Below are 14,842 nucleotides of genomic sequence, written 5' to 3' on the forward strand. Positions count from 1 at the left end.
TGCGACTGGTGATCAGGGATCCCAGTCAGCCCCATGTGTGCACCCAGTGTTGTGTGTGTTGTGTACTGTGTCACATTTCTGTGGTGTACCTCGGGATATTGTGGCCCTACCAGGAGCTGGAGGCATGCATACATAGGAGATCAGCCTAGAGCGTTCCCTTAGGACATCCCTACCCATCATTTGATGGAGCAGACCTGTGCTTTCCAGTGTTGGAAGCTCTCCTGTTTCTGCTGTGATCCTGATTTGGTTGGGAACATCCTGCTTAGGTCTGGCACAGGCAGGAGGATGAAGGGAGTTGTGTGTTCAGAGAGGGAACCATTACAGGGAAAGAAGAGGGAGGGAGAAGGGAAATCCAGCAGCCTTTCCAACAGCACCAAGTGCAATGTGGGATTCAGAGCTGCAGTGCTATTGGAGCAATGCTTGTTCTCAGCTAGGTGAGTTCTCAACATGTGTGGGAAAGGACAGTCCTTCAGCATAAGTGATCTTGCAGGTTGAGGGCAGGCACTTGGGGCCATGACTTTAGGCTGTCCTGGGAGCAAGGGATAGTCAAGGAATGTGAAGCTGGTGACCTTACCAGGGGAGATAAGCTCTTGGTGCAATGCTTATATCACACAGCTGTCAACAGCTAGGAACTATGCATTTGGGGCCACATGTCTTTACCCTGCCAGCTTATGATCTGTGTAAGCAGTTCAGTGTTGAACAACTCTGCATGTGCCTCTAGCTCATCCTCCTGAAGCTGACAGCACATTCCCTTTTGGCTCTGATGATGTTTGTCCCTCTGCCCATCCTTACACCTTGTCCCCCTTTCTCTTCCCAAAGGTGGTGGCACAGACAGCAAGCCCGTGGTACGCTACAGCAAGGACCAGCGTCCCACGACCCTGCCCATCCAGCCCTTTGTTTTCCAGCACCATTTCAACAAGCCACCCAAGGCCCGTGCCCTGCACAGCCATTTCGCTTCCAGCCTTTCCCAGCTCTACAGCTTGTCCAGCAACCGGCCTGCCAGCCAGCAGATCTCCTCCAATGCCCAGTGCTCAGCCTCGACCACCTCGGCGGAGCAGGCAGCAGTGTCGAGGAGCCAAGCCCACAGCACGCTGCTGACCCAGCGCTCGGTGGATGGAGCTGCATCCCGCAATGACAGCAGCATTAAGAAGCCTGTCCCCGAGACAACCCGGCCGTCCCCCCTGGGCAGTTACTCTCCCGTGCGATGCAACGTGCCTTTCTTTCAAAGCGTGGACTCCTCTTCCTCACCCACCTTGGAGAGAGCTGAAGAGACCCAGCCCCCCAGGAGCCGGTCCTGCCCCATCTCCGCCAGCCTGCTTCCCACAAGGTCTTCCCCTGCTATCAGTGCCATGCAGCCCTCCCAAGCCACCAAAGCTGATGCCCTGAGGAGGAAGGAGAACCCCAAGCTGGTACCCAAGCAGGAGGCAGTGATGGAGCCAAGCCTACCGCACTCTGAGTACCGACTCCACAGTGGGTCCCTGCCACCCCTCTCAGGGGGTGGTATGAGCAGAGCAGGAGGCCATGCAGATCCCCACTGGAGAAGTGGCAGTGAGACTGCCAGTTCTGGTCCCCTGAGCAGCATGGGCATACGGCCTGTCAATGGTAGGTACCCATCTGACAGGAACATCTCCAGCTCCCTATGGCTATGGCTGCTCCCTGTAGTACCATCCTCTCTTAAATCCACAACCCAGGGCAAAATTGCCCAACAGCCCCTGCCATCTCTTTTGACTGCAAAATAAATTCCTACACTAAAAGCATGTATTTGCAGTCCTGATTCCTACACTGTGTGTCTCTGAAAGGACAGCATCCACTGCTGATCTCACAGCATCCCATGCCAGGTGCTTGCATCCCAAGCCTGCCTCCTATATGCCTGCAGCCATGAGGCCACTCAGGCTCCTGCCAGGCTGTGGGTTCCACCTCCCTCTGTGTATGCATGCTAATATAAACGCTGCTGGACTTTTAACTAATGTGCTCTCCCTTTCTCTGTCCTTCCTCTTTCTCATCTTTTCTCTCCCCATTTCCCTTCCACGTGTGCTCACATCCTCCCCTCCGGTGCTCACTGCCGGCGGCACCCTAGCGAACCACCTCTCTCCCCAAGCGCTGAAGTGGCGCGAGTACAGGCGGAGGAACCCCCTGGGTCTGGACCGCGTTTCAGGGCTGCCCAGCTTAGGAGGCAGCCTTGACAGGAGGCAGCAAGAGCCTCGACTGAACCGGGGGAACCCCATCTTTGAGCTCCCTGGCACTCTGAACACCAGCCACTTCCACTGCAAGCTGAACGGTGCGCAACACCTTTCTGCTGGGCGGGCTTGGGAGGTGTCCTTGGGGCTCAGGGTCACTATCCCTTGGGGCTTCAGCCTGGCTTCATAACTGCTCTGCCCACTCAGAACAGGAGGGATGATGCATCTGCTCACAGTGGGGCCGAGGGGTACAAGAGAAAGGTGAAAATTACCTCACTGATAGGTATTAATCTGTGTGGAGCATCCCTTCTTCTCCATGACCTGAGAGCAGTCAGGTCCATCCCTGGGCAGGATTGAAGGAAAAGTGAATGGTCCAAGACCCTGCTCAGACCTAAGCAAGTGCTCCTGGACTGTCTCCAACTTGTACTTCATGTCTCACACAGGAGCTATGGCCCTTAGAGTTATTGTATCTGTGCCCCACAGTGTCCATCCATCTGCCCCAACCCTGGCAGCATGCTATGCTGTAGCTGTCACGGGCAGCTGGCAGCACGGTAGGGCTCCACTCAGTCTTCTCCATGATTTGACTTTACCATCTTCCCTGATCTACAAAACCTGTGCAGGAAGGGCTGAAAGGGGCAGGCTGGTTTTGGCTGAACCCTTGAGAGTCCTCCGGGAAGAGCAGTGTGGTCTATCTGTGGGAGGGTGAGAATTCTTCAGGCTGTCCTCGAGTCATGGAGAGAATTTTCCAAAGCTTTACACTTCAATCTGTCAACCCAATCGGTTTCTCCATCTCTCCTCCATGGGAAGATGCCTGGCACAGCGCCAGGGAATCAACCAGATGGAAATCAAGTATATTAAAGAGCTCCTGCAGTTGTCACCCCTTGAAAACAGAGGGCATCCCAGGGGACAGGCAGAAGACAAGTAGTTTGTTGCCTGTGAATACCTTTGTTTTGTGAACCCACTTGCTGGGGCTATCCACACAGCAGCCTGAGAGTCTGCTGCAGTAAGGCTTTCCTTACCACCAGCTCAGGAAGGTTAACCTCCCACAGCATCTTCCAGTTCTCATGGGCCTGCAGTGAAGATGTAGCTAGATGTTGGGAGGGCTGTGGGTTGAACTTTATATTGCAAACCATTGCTAGGAGAGTAACAAGACTGTAGCCTTGTTGTCCCAGCCTTGGACAGGCTGGTGAAGACTGCAGCTGGTGCAGGTTTCTTCTGGGAAAAGCAAACAGTGTGGGAGAGGTTTTGGTATAAGGGCTTGTGGATGACTCTTTTCTCCCCTGTGCTGGCCCTGCAGGACAGTCTATGAAGCAGCTCCAGCTCACCTACACTGACTTCTTCCCTGACTACTTCTCACTAGCAGAGAAACCCCCGGCTGAGTTCTGCCTCTCCCCAGATGGCAACACAGAGTCCATATCCATTGACTTGCTGCAGAAGAAGGGTGAGTCCATGAATCTCTCACCCACGCGAGTGTGACATAGTAACGTATGGTGAACAGTGCTTCTCTCTGTCTCATCTCCTCTCATCTCTGTAGACATAATGGTTCCTTTCCCTGCCCTTCTCTTCTGCAGCATCATAAATACATGTCCCCTGGACTGATGGCTGTTTTCATGGCAGGTTCATGTGGTCTCTGCATCATGCAGTGTGCCACAGAGTATGTTTGAGCTGCTTGTTCCAGGAAGTATGATTAGAAAGGCTCTTGAGCCCACAAGAAATGAGCAAGCAGGCAGGTATGCTGTTACCCTTGTCTCAGTATACAAGGGTGTACCTGTGTGATGCTGCAGATGTGCTTGCCTGAGATTTTGTACCTTAAAAGGTCTGCATGGTAAGACTGGTAGTCCTGCATGGTAAACTATTTATGCAAAATGATGAATAAAGTATTCAAAGCAGGACAACATATGGTTGTGATGAGACCCATGCTAGGGGCAGGGTTAGGGGCTGAGTTGTTCAGACCTGATTTGGTAAAATTTCAGAGGTAAAGGATGTCCTGATGAGGAGTTACGGGGGACTTTGTGTGTTTTTGGAAGAGTGGGCACTTGCACTAACACGGGCTTGAAATGCCCCTGCCTGATTTCTTCCTGAAATGTTCGGTCTGGATCTGTCCTAGAAGCCCCTCAGGCACCTCTCTTGACTTTTTCTTCCCCTCTAGGTCTGGTGAAGGCCATCAACACTGCTGTTGACCTGATTGTGGCTCACTTTGGAACCAGCAGGGATCCAGGGGTGAAGGTATGCCATGCTTTCAACATCATGAGCGGCATGGAGAGGATGGAGAAAGACTGCTCTCTCCATTCTCTTCCAGTCAAAACCTGCAAGGTATCCAGTGAAGGTAGTAATACCAAGAATGAACCAAAGGCAATAGTACGCCATGCAGCAGATAGTAAATCTATGACTATTCTCACTGCATCGTGCTGAGGATGCTAAAAGGGTATGTGGATTTAAGAGAAGATCAGAAAAAAATGGGGAAGAGAAATTCAGTGAGGTCTACTAAACACACAGGAATAATTTCCAGCATAGGGAGTCTCTGAGTTGAAAGCAGTTGTAGGCTGCAAGAGTATTAAGGGCAAGTATTACATATGTTTGCTCTAATTTGACTCTTCTTGTGTACTCACTTATGGCTCTTTGTAAGAAAGAACACCAGCCAGCAGGACTTCTTGTCGGATGCAGTATGGCAGCTCTTTTTTCTTATACAGGGGGGAGTTGTGTCTCCCTCTTCCATGATCTCCTATCCTGTTCTGTGTCACAGGGCTCCATAATGACAAAAAAAGTAATCATTCACTGCTCATCTGGGGCAGGTGGGCATCCCCGCATGGCCCTTACCATGAACCCACTGGCTTCACAATGCACCTAGGTTGCCTGGTTGTCTTTAGCCCATGCTCCCCTCATCTCCCACCTCTGAAACAACACAAAAGCAAAGCAAGTTGGCTGCTGTCTGTGCCAGGCAGTGTTTGCAGTCTCATGACATGTGGCATGATTGTGATGTTGTCTAAAAAGTGGGATCATTACCTGGTGTGCAAATACCAGTGCACACACAAAGTCGAGGTAATTTATTGTCAGCTCTCTTGCAAAATAGGGTGCTAGGTGCAAGCTCCACAAAGCTAGCACACCTTAGTTTGTGTACATCAGGTTATATACATTTCAGAGAATGAAGAAATTACTTTTCATCGGTAGGAAGTTATCAAATATATAATTAATTAGTACTTTCTCTTCTATTGGGTAAATTGCCCTCGCTTGTCATGTAAATGACACGACAAACGACTGACACAGGTTTTTCCAGTCCTGACCTGAGTCAGTGGTCACAATCTCCTCCTGCCACCTTTAACTTTCACCCAGCTACTGCAATTTCTTACTATTTGTTTTTCTAGTACTTCTTCTGTCTTCAGCACCTTTTGGTGCAGATGTTCTCCCTTTATCAGTCATTCAGTTCTTCTTCCAAAGTTAAGGTAGTTACTAAGGAATATATTCATATATTGCTTATACAAAGTCTTGTTCTATTAAGTGATGCTGTTAATCAGCCAGACATTGTTATTGCCATGGCAAATTCCATTCTCAGTGAACATCAGTGGTGCCTACTCTCAATAGTGAAGGCTCTGCTTCAGCCAGGGGACTCTGGGGCAGCAATGTGACACTATTTGGACATGACAACTGCTCTGAAGAGCCATCCCCAAAAAGAAACCTGACTGGGACAGATTCCAAACCCATTCAATCTTATCTCAGAAGGCAGGGTAATTTGCCGCTAATTACAATTGTTGTTGATGCAGAGATTGCTGTGCAGGGTAACCAGAGCTGTTGGGATTTCCACAGCTTTCTAAGGCTTCATATGAATTTCTTACTCTTGCAGTGTTGGTTTGGGGAATACTTGCAGTATTCCCCCATTCCTTTACTTACCAGATAGCACTTTGGTTTTGACCTGGAGTTCCGTGATGCAGCAGTGTGACAAGGGCTGAGCATTCACCTGTCAAAAGGCAGCACCCATCCCTGATGCTCCTCAATGGATCTGATGGGATTATTCCTGACTCAGAAGTTCAGCCTCAGTTCAGGGACTTTGTGGACCTGTGCCAACTGGCCAATGTAATTCCATCTCAGCTGGTAAAATCTACACACTGAACACAGCTACCTGGACCACCAACATGATGAGCAAGGCCTGGGGCTGACCCCTTTGGATACACCCCTCAGCAGCCCAAAGACTGTATGCAGCAGGATATGCCTCTGTTCTGCGGATGCTAGACTCTTACATGCTTCCTCACTTCAACCTGAGCTCTGACCATCCATTTTGCCCTCACCATGTTTATTTATAGTAATCCCTAGGAATTATAGCGTGACATGTCACTGAGCTAAGTGTTCCTTAACCCCAGTGCTGGTAGCTTGTATGTGACTTGCAGGATGCTTCAAAAATAGCAACAAGAAAATCTGCAGCAGAAAAATCCCCTACTCTTTTCTTCCTCCAGCAGGACAGCCTTGTTATAGGCAGAATCAGTCATTCCTTCTAATTGGGATATCCTCTTCCCAAACTGGGGTATTGTCTTCCCGAGATGTTGCTTCATCCCACCCTGGGGCAGACTTTGCAGGGATCAATCCAGAACTGGTGTATGAGGCAGCAAAGGTGAACGGGAAGGGTCCACTTGTTCAAGGAGCTGCAGAGCATCATCGCAGCCTGGATATTGCCTGCTGGGTGCCTAGCAGGCAAGTGGTGCTGGACTGTTTGCATGCATTTGTACCTTGTAGAGTACTTGCCAACACTCTCCTTGTTGCCTCTTGCCCTTTAGGCCAAACTTGGGAACAGCTCCGTAAGCCCCAACGTGGGACATCTCATCCTGAAATACCTGTGTCCTGCTGTCCGGGACATTCTAAGTGATGGACTCAAGGCTTATGTCCTAGACATGATCATTGGCCAAAGGAGGAACATCCCCTGGAGTGTGGTGGAGGCATCCACCCAGCTAGGTATGGAGGGAGTGCAGTGATGCCCATCACTCTGCAGTACTCCTGTGTTGTGGTGGGGAGGTACTGGGGAAGGTGGACTATAAAGGTGGGAATGCAGACTATTACCCATCTTTCTGCATGGAATAGGGTGCAGCCTTGCAAGACAGGAGAGCCACTGCTCTATTCTGCCCAAATATTTATTGTCATTTACCCTGAAATTTACGAATTCTCCTATAACAGGATCTAGCAATAAAAGAACCCCAACAAACAAACAAAAAGAATGCCCTTTTTCACTCTCTGTCTCCAGGGTGTTTCTGGACCTTCATCTTTAGCCCTGCACAGCTACTGTATAAGGCAGAGTTGTGCTCTAGCCTGTTCTGTAAGTAAATTGGCACTCACAGCTCTCTTGGCTCAAGCATGTTCACATCTGTACCCTCTGCTAGCACCAGTCTGCACCCTGGATTGTGGCTGCCATCCAGGATAACTCCTTTCTGAGGTTACAGATGGCAGAGCCACACTGATTTCTGCATCATGAAGAGCTTACATCCAGGGCTGGAAAATATTCTAGCCTGTCTGTGTCAAATGTGTAGCTCTGTGGTTTTCTCTGTGACTGCATATACCCCAGATTATAACCACCCAACACAATTCTCTGTTTACCTGCTGATTTTGAGTCAAGGGCTGTGATTGTCCCTGAAGTGTGGCAGGCAGGTCCTTGTGGTATTGAAACTCTCCCAGAGTTTTGGAGTGTCGGTCTGGGACAGACCACAAGCCATCTCTCTTGTGGAGTCTAACTGTTGGGATGGAGTGAGTTCACCTTGGTGTTTGGTGAAGAGGCAATGCACGTACAGGCACAGGCACCCAGACAGACCCAAAGACATCTGTCTTTGCCTTGATGCTGCTTTCCGCAGTGCGGTTTTGGTTTTGCTGACCACAACTAATCTCAGCATCTTACTTCCTTCCATAGGCCCCTCTACCAAGCTGCTGCACAGCCTCTATAGCAAGATCAGCCAGTACACAGAGCTCACCAACCACAGCATGAGGTTCAACGCATTTATCTTTGGCCTCCTCAAGTAAGTAGGCTCCTTGGGTTGCCTGCATGTCACTGTCCTAGTCCTTGACTGCAGGCAGGCAGAGTTGCCAATGAAAACACTTAACAAACCTGGTCAGTTGCTCCCTAGCTATAGGTGAGGAAAGGAGGAAGCCGTGAGCCTCAGGGAACACCAGAATGATTAAAACCTACCCTGCCAGTCCAGAGCTGAGAAGGGATGGCTGTAGCCCACTGGAGAACATTGTCAGCTTGTTTTAGCCCCATTACATTAGGTGGGCATGCTCTGTCTGTCAGGGTTTATACAGTGTTAGACATAACGTATACACAAATTACTCCTGGAAATCACACCTTAATCACTGCTACCTGGAGCTGTAGTGAATCCCAGGGCATGAGGCTCTGAAGGAGAAATTGCCCTGGTCCAGGACTCAAGGCTGGCTCTTCAAGGTTGGATAAGGAGTGTGCACACTACACACAGTGTCAAGCAGAAGAAGCCAGCAATGTCTTTCTGCTTGCAAAGGCATGAGTGCTGCTAGGATAGTATTTTCCTATTCCTCTCCACAAGAGAGCACAGCACAGCAAGGGCAGGGGCAATGGAGTCCCCAGTTATCTCCAAATGTTGGAGGACACTTACAAGCAGCAGCTAGCTTTGCCTTGGTCTCCCTACCAAGGGTGACTCAGCTCTCCCTGCTGGCACAAGGTACCAGCATATTTTGGGCCAAGCCTTCAGTGGTGGTCTTATGTTTGTTGATGATTTGCTTCTTCCATGTGAGCTCTTCTCAGCAAAGCTAAGTTCTGTCAAGGGCATAGGAGCTAAATGATGAGGAAACTTGCTGGAAATGTGGCTTTTAGGGCATAAGCTGCACGATGCCTCATGCAAAGCAAACTGGTTGGACCTGTGGCAGGCTGGGTGTCTGCGGTCAGTGCATACAGATAGAAGTGAACAACTGTCCTTTCACTAAGTCTTCAGGTTCACAGGTTCGTGCTGTGCAAATGCCCTTTTAAAGCCACATTTCCTTTTCACAGAACAGCAAGGATGAAGGGGGTGAATTGATTTTCATTCTTTCTTTCTCTCCCTGCTCGTTTTCCCTTCCTGCAGTATCCGGTCCTTGGAGTTCTGGTTCAACCACCTCTACAACCATGAAGGTAAGAGCCTGAGGGCTGTGGGCTGCAGTGGGAGCCAAACTCTGCGCAATGTAGAGCGCAGGAAGGACATGCATTTCTCTTCCTGGTCTCCCAGCCTAGGCTCCTCTGAGCTGAAAGATGAGATTGTACACAGCCCCAGTGTAACAGGGAAGACCTGGGTGGAAATCCAAGCTCCATGTAGCTCCCACCACATCATTCCCAGCTGCAGTTAGTACCTCAGGCTATCACCTCCAGTGAAGATCCCTCAATCTACCCACAGGAGACCCTCTCTGAATTTCTGTGTTCCCTGCCCAGTGCCTGAGAGCTTAATATAGGTGGAGATGCACACACTTCACTGAAACCATTCAGGCATGAGAAATGGAAAGAAATGGAAACAAAAACCTCCTGACAAACAAAAAGCAGATTTTACTGGATGTATCTGGCTTTTTTTCAACGAGAAATGTTTCTAGAGCATGCACGTAACCCTAGAGCAGCACAACCAAGCTGCCTGGTGCCTAGAAGCAACATGACTGAGTGCTAAGTGCACAGTGAGACAGGCGCTCCCAACCTGATGGATGCCTGAGAGTGCTGCTGGCTCAGTCCGTGCTCAGCCCAGACCTCTGCAAGAAAACCCCAGTATCTCCTGGGGACTGTCAGCAGACATTTCCCAGGTTTTTCTGGGCAGTCAGCACTTCTCTCTGGAGCAGACAGGAAAGTAGACTTGCCTTTATACTGAGCAGTGTGGCAAGAGAAAGTATCCTGGTTTTCTGGAGCAGAAGACGACCACCAGTTTCAAACCATCATTAAGAGCTGGAAGTGTGAGCTAAAGCTAGGGCTATCAGGATGATGAAGGCCTAGCAAAAGGGTTGGAGGTAAGGTGCAAGTCCTGTCCCATAAGTTTGTTATCTCGCAGAGTTCATAAATCCTGCTCCTAACTCAGTCCCTGGGAGTGAGACCTGGCAATAAAGCTGAGGCAGAGGGTACTGCAGATGTGGCCAAGTGAAGTGAAGGATGAATGCTGCAGGTTGAAATGCCAGTCCATTTTCTGTTAGGATCCACAATGCAGCCCAGACAGGTCCTGGGAAGATTATTAAACTGTCCCTGACACCTCTCTGCAAGGGACTGGTACTGGTGAGATCTGCATCTCTTTGTTCATCTCCAGGAGGTGGGAAAGAGAAATTTAACTTGTGTTGGAAGAGACCTTAAAGCTCATCCAGTTCCAATCCCCTGCCACAGGCAGGGACACCTCCCCGTAGACCAAGTTGCTCCAAACCCTGTCCAACCTGGCCTTGAACACTGCCAAGAATGGGGCAGCCGCAACTTCTCTGAGCAAAATTGATGCTCTTTACTCACACATTATTCCCATGGTATTTTGTGGCAGAGGTCATCCTGGTGGATGCTCTGCCAGGCAGGTCCTGGCTGCAGGCACAACTGGAAGCAGGATCTGGGCCAGTTTGCTGAGAGCTCGCAGAGCATCTGGTGCTCCAGACCCAGTGTTGAGCCTCACACTGCAGCCACAGCTCTGACCAAAAACAAACGTCCAGCTCCTTTCCCCATGGCTTCAGCAGCTTCTTGGTGGCTTGGCAAAGGTGCAAGGGCCCCTGCTGTAATTAATGTCTCTTGCCCTACAGATATCATCCTGGCACACTACCAGCCGGTGGGCTTCTTGTGCCTCTCTCACAGCGTGTGCCAGCCTCTTTTCGAGGAGCTCCTGCTCCTGCTCCAGCCTCTCTCCCTGCTGCCCTTCAACCTAGACCTGCTTTTCGAGCACCACCTGATGCAGATGGGCAAAGAGCAGCAGCAGCAGAAGGAGCTGCTGCGTGTGAAGCAGGACCTGCTGCTTTCTGCACACTCCACGCTGCAGCTGATGCGGACGCGGGGCAGCAGCGAGGATCCAGACGGATGCAGCACTGCCCCTGAAGCATGCAAAGTGGGTACCAGGGATGGTGACACCTCACCAGGCCACAGCCCCCAGCAAGCTGCAAAAGAGAGAGTCAAGGGGGTAGGGGCTTCCTGCGGGGATGGTGACAGGGAAGAAGAGAGGAAGAAGATGAGAGAGAGCACGAAGATGCGAGACAGCACATGGGAGGGAAAGAAGGACAAGCAGGCGGGCTGGTGGTACCAGCTCATGCAGAGCTCTCAGATTTATATCGAGGGCTCAGCTGAAGGCTCAAAGTTCACCCGGTATGAGAAGAAAAAGAAGGCTTTGAACACTGTGCCCAGGTCAGGGGAAACCCACAAGGCACCACCTCCCCGTGAAGGGGTGGTGGAGGGTGCAGAGGCTTGCCCCATTGCTGAGGGCAGCTTGGAGGGGAGGCCCAAGGCTGCCAACAAGCCAAGTCCTGAAGTTGTGGAAGAACCCTTGGAAAAGCCCCAGCAAGTACCAGTAAACGAAGAGGTGAAGGAATGGAGCTGGCCCTTCTGGATGGGCAGCCCCCCAGATTCAGTGGTTACAGAGCTGAAACACAGCAAGGAGAAGGAGGCTGGGACTCAGCAAAGAGTGGGAGCAGCAGCAGCAGCCCCCCAAGAGGCGAGCAGCCCCAGTGCATCAGAGAGCAGCCAGCCCATCAAGTGGGGACACTTGTTTGGGTCCCGGAAGGTGCAAAAAGAGCCCAGGCAGCCTAACAGGTAGGGGCAGGGGTGGCTTGGGGCTGGGGAGGGCTGGTTAACCTGGTGCTGAAGCAGTGTGGGTGGAAGCCAAGACAACCACTGGGGTATACCACAGTGGTATATCAGAGAGAATATGTGAACAGAGGGGTCTGTGACCCCTGCCCACTCCTGCCATCCTGCTGGCCTCCCTTAATTCCTCCAACACCACCACTCCTCTTGGGTCCTACCTTTGCCTAATCCATCTCACAGCTCTTCTGCCTCAGCTCTACCACCACCTTGGCTCTTAAGCCCATTCTGCAGGGGAAGGGACCCTGCTGCATGGCCCTCATCATCACCTCATCCCTCCCCAAAACACATTCAGAGAATAGAACATGAAGCCATCCCTACTGCACACAACAGGTCAGGAGAAGGCACAAGGTCACCCCATGTACCTGAGACCTCCTCACACTGCCTCTCCATCTCTACCCTTACTGCTTCTATGGACACTGCAAATGTCCTCCCCAGTCTAGGCCATGGTGTGTCTGGAGGATGCTGATGGTATGTCTCCAGGAGACAGACTGGGAACCACAGTGCATGGAGCCAGATCTCTAAGGCACGACTGTGGCTGCTCCTTACCCCCAGGTACGCTTCCCTGCCACTACCTGCTCTGTCTCCTTATTGCAGGTTGCCCTCTGGCTGGCTGAGCTTGGACAAGTCCGTGTTCCAGCTGGTAGCCCAGACTGTTGGGGCAAGCATGTGGCGAGAAGCAGCTTCTGAGCCGGAGCCCCCTCAGCCAGAGACATCTGAAGAGACCCCCGTGGCACAGCCAGCCCAGGGGCTGGCTCCTCACTCTGCCTGGTGAGTGTCACCCTGTGGTGCTGGGACACGGTGGGTTGGGGTTGTCATGGCTCTGCTTGTTGCAGTTTGCTTTGCCCCTCATGGACCAGGGGATGGTTTGGGGCAGGGATGCAGCTTGTGCATCCAGCTGCATCACTACGATCTGGAGGTGAGGGGACCTGGGAGCCTGGCTGGGGAGGGAAGCAGGAGGTGGTTTCCTTGCTCCTCTGTGCTTGTGTTGGTCCCTGGGGTGAATGTCCTGTGGTAAGCTAACATTTGCGTCCCTCTGCCTGCAGCATGGTGAAAGCCCTTTGCCATCACATTGCCACCGAGACAGGACAGTTGAGCTTCAACAAAGGGGATATCCTGCAGGTCATCTCCAAGGTGGATGGTGACTGGCTGCAGTGCAGTCTCGGCTCTGAGGAGGGACTCGTGCCCATCATGTATGTCACCCACCCGGAGGATGAGGACTATTAACGTGGCTGGGGGGCCAAGCACAGTACCAGGGGCTGCTTAGGCTCCTCTGGGAAAGCCCACCCTGCTTAGGGGAACAAACACAGCTTCTTGCTAGTTTCTTACCTTTCATGCCATTACAGAATACAGTAACCATAGGTGGTTCCTTCTTGCTCCTCCTCATGCAGCTGCCAAAGGCCACTTGGCCCCCAGGGTCTTCTGCAAGCTGCACCTTGTATTGCCAGGCATTGCCGTGCATGCAGCCACACCGGGGACCACCTGAACCCCCTCCACCCCACATCATCTCCTGCACCCATAGGCCATGGACTCGTACATAGCAGGAATCCAAGCAGACCCTTCTGGAGCAGCACCCCAGCTCAGATTCATGCTGGAGGGTGCAGGATGCTGGCTGTCCCCTCTTTGGGGGTGGCAGTGCCGTCTGCAGCCGTCAGTATCCCTGGCATCATCAGCCACAGGGTTGGGAGCACTGTGTGTTGGCAAGGTCTTTGCAAGTCTGGGCTGATGGGTTGCACAGCGGCTTGATTAGGGGCTGCAAGGGAGGCTCCCCCACACTGGAGCAGCCCTGTCCTAACATGTTATAGCGGTTCCTGCTGCGTTGTACCTGGCCAAGTGTCCTGGCACTGCCACACTGCAGGGCTGTGCCTGGCCTGGGGATCGGGACGGGGTACAAGTGTGTGTGCAGAGCAAAGGGGTGCGTTGAGTCGTGAGGAAGGAGCATGGATGTTCAGTGTTATGTAGGTCTGGGATGGGTAGTGCCACCCTGTATGGAGATGGGTGCTGTGGGGCATGGTCCTGTGCCCTCCACGCTGAGCACGGAGCCTGGGAAGCCCTGGGATGCTCAGAGGAGGGGGGCTGGAGGGGAGGGGGTGAGGGCAGGGTCCCTGACTGGGCTAGGGATGTTCTTTGGTGTTGGGGGCAGTGCTCCCGGCAGGTAGATTGGAGGGTGCTCCCAGAGGGAGATGGGGAGATGGGGAGGGAGAGGTGGTGCTCCCCTTGGCATAGGGTTTCTGGTCTTGGTGAGCAATGCTGTGGGGTGGGAGGGACAAATGTTGTGTACGAGCAGAAAGGGCTGCTGGGGATCGTGGGGTGTTTGGTAGACGCAATGCCAGTCAACCCTTTCCTTGCCATGTTTATGCCACCTGTTGGGATGGGGATCTACATTGGCCCATCAGGTGGAAAAGTGTTAATGGAAGGCCATGCCAGTATTTGGTGCCTTGGCTGGGTTGATGCTGCTTGCAGTGTCATGCCTGGGCTGGCTTCCCCATGGCAAGGGACCCTGGTCTTGCAAGGTTACCTCCTGCTTGTACATCGCTTAGTGGACGTTGCACCATATTTAATTTGTATTTCCCTGTTAGAACAAGGTGTCTCACCTTTATTTATTTCTTTATTTATGATGCATATTAATAAAAAAGGTGCTGATTGAGCTCACTGCTGCCCAGCCTTGTGATTTCAGCTCATCCCTGCAAAGGGACCGATGGGACACTGCACAGGTCTGCACAGCAGGCTTTGTCCTGCCTCCACTACAACCAACACAAGACCTTCAGAAAGAGACAGATTGCTCCCAGCTATCAATCAATCATACCTGTCAGTTCAGGCTGGGGAGGGGGCTATATCACCTCACCAGGTATCTTGGGAGGCAGTGTTGTTCAGGGTTCCTTGCCTTTGTTCCTTGTGCATG

General features: G+C 51.8%; 1 protein-coding gene across 5 annotated transcripts in view; it reads left to right on the plus strand.

Annotated features, from left to right (window-relative positions):
* The window catches only part of RUSC2 (RUN and SH3 domain containing 2), a 52,714-nt gene extending 38,127 nt beyond the window's left edge, over window positions 1-14,587 (plus strand). For 4 of the 5 annotated variants that reach the window (XM_057431216.1, XM_057431217.1, XM_057431215.1 and 1 more), the window contains 10 exons: window positions 820-1,602; window positions 2,078-2,278; window positions 3,475-3,618; window positions 4,327-4,403; window positions 6,941-7,115; window positions 8,059-8,164; window positions 9,239-9,285; window positions 10,896-11,892; window positions 12,538-12,711; window positions 12,987-14,587. In XM_057431216.1, the coding sequence (XP_057287199.1) occupies window positions 820-1,602; window positions 2,078-2,278; window positions 3,475-3,618; window positions 4,327-4,403; window positions 6,941-7,115; window positions 8,059-8,164; window positions 9,239-9,285; window positions 10,896-11,892; window positions 12,538-12,711; window positions 12,987-13,167 (2,885 nt within the window). In that variant the 3' untranslated portion in view covers window positions 13,168-14,587. The remainder of the gene's footprint in view (window positions 1-819; window positions 1,603-2,077; window positions 2,279-3,474; window positions 3,619-4,326; window positions 4,404-6,940; window positions 7,116-8,058; window positions 8,165-9,238; window positions 9,286-10,895; window positions 11,893-12,537; window positions 12,712-12,986) is intronic. The other variant, XM_057431219.1, reaches the window with a different exon arrangement.
* The last annotated feature ends 255 nt before the right edge of the window (window positions 14,588-14,842 follow it).

This window comes from Pezoporus wallicus, unplaced genomic scaffold (genome assembly GCF_028554395.1).
Source record: "Pezoporus wallicus isolate ANWC-B61680 ecotype Strahan unplaced genomic scaffold, APGP_CSIRO_Pwel_v1 contig_12129, whole genome shotgun sequence".
NCBI classification, from domain to species: domain Eukaryota; kingdom Metazoa; phylum Chordata; class Aves; order Psittaciformes; family Psittacidae; genus Pezoporus; species Pezoporus wallicus.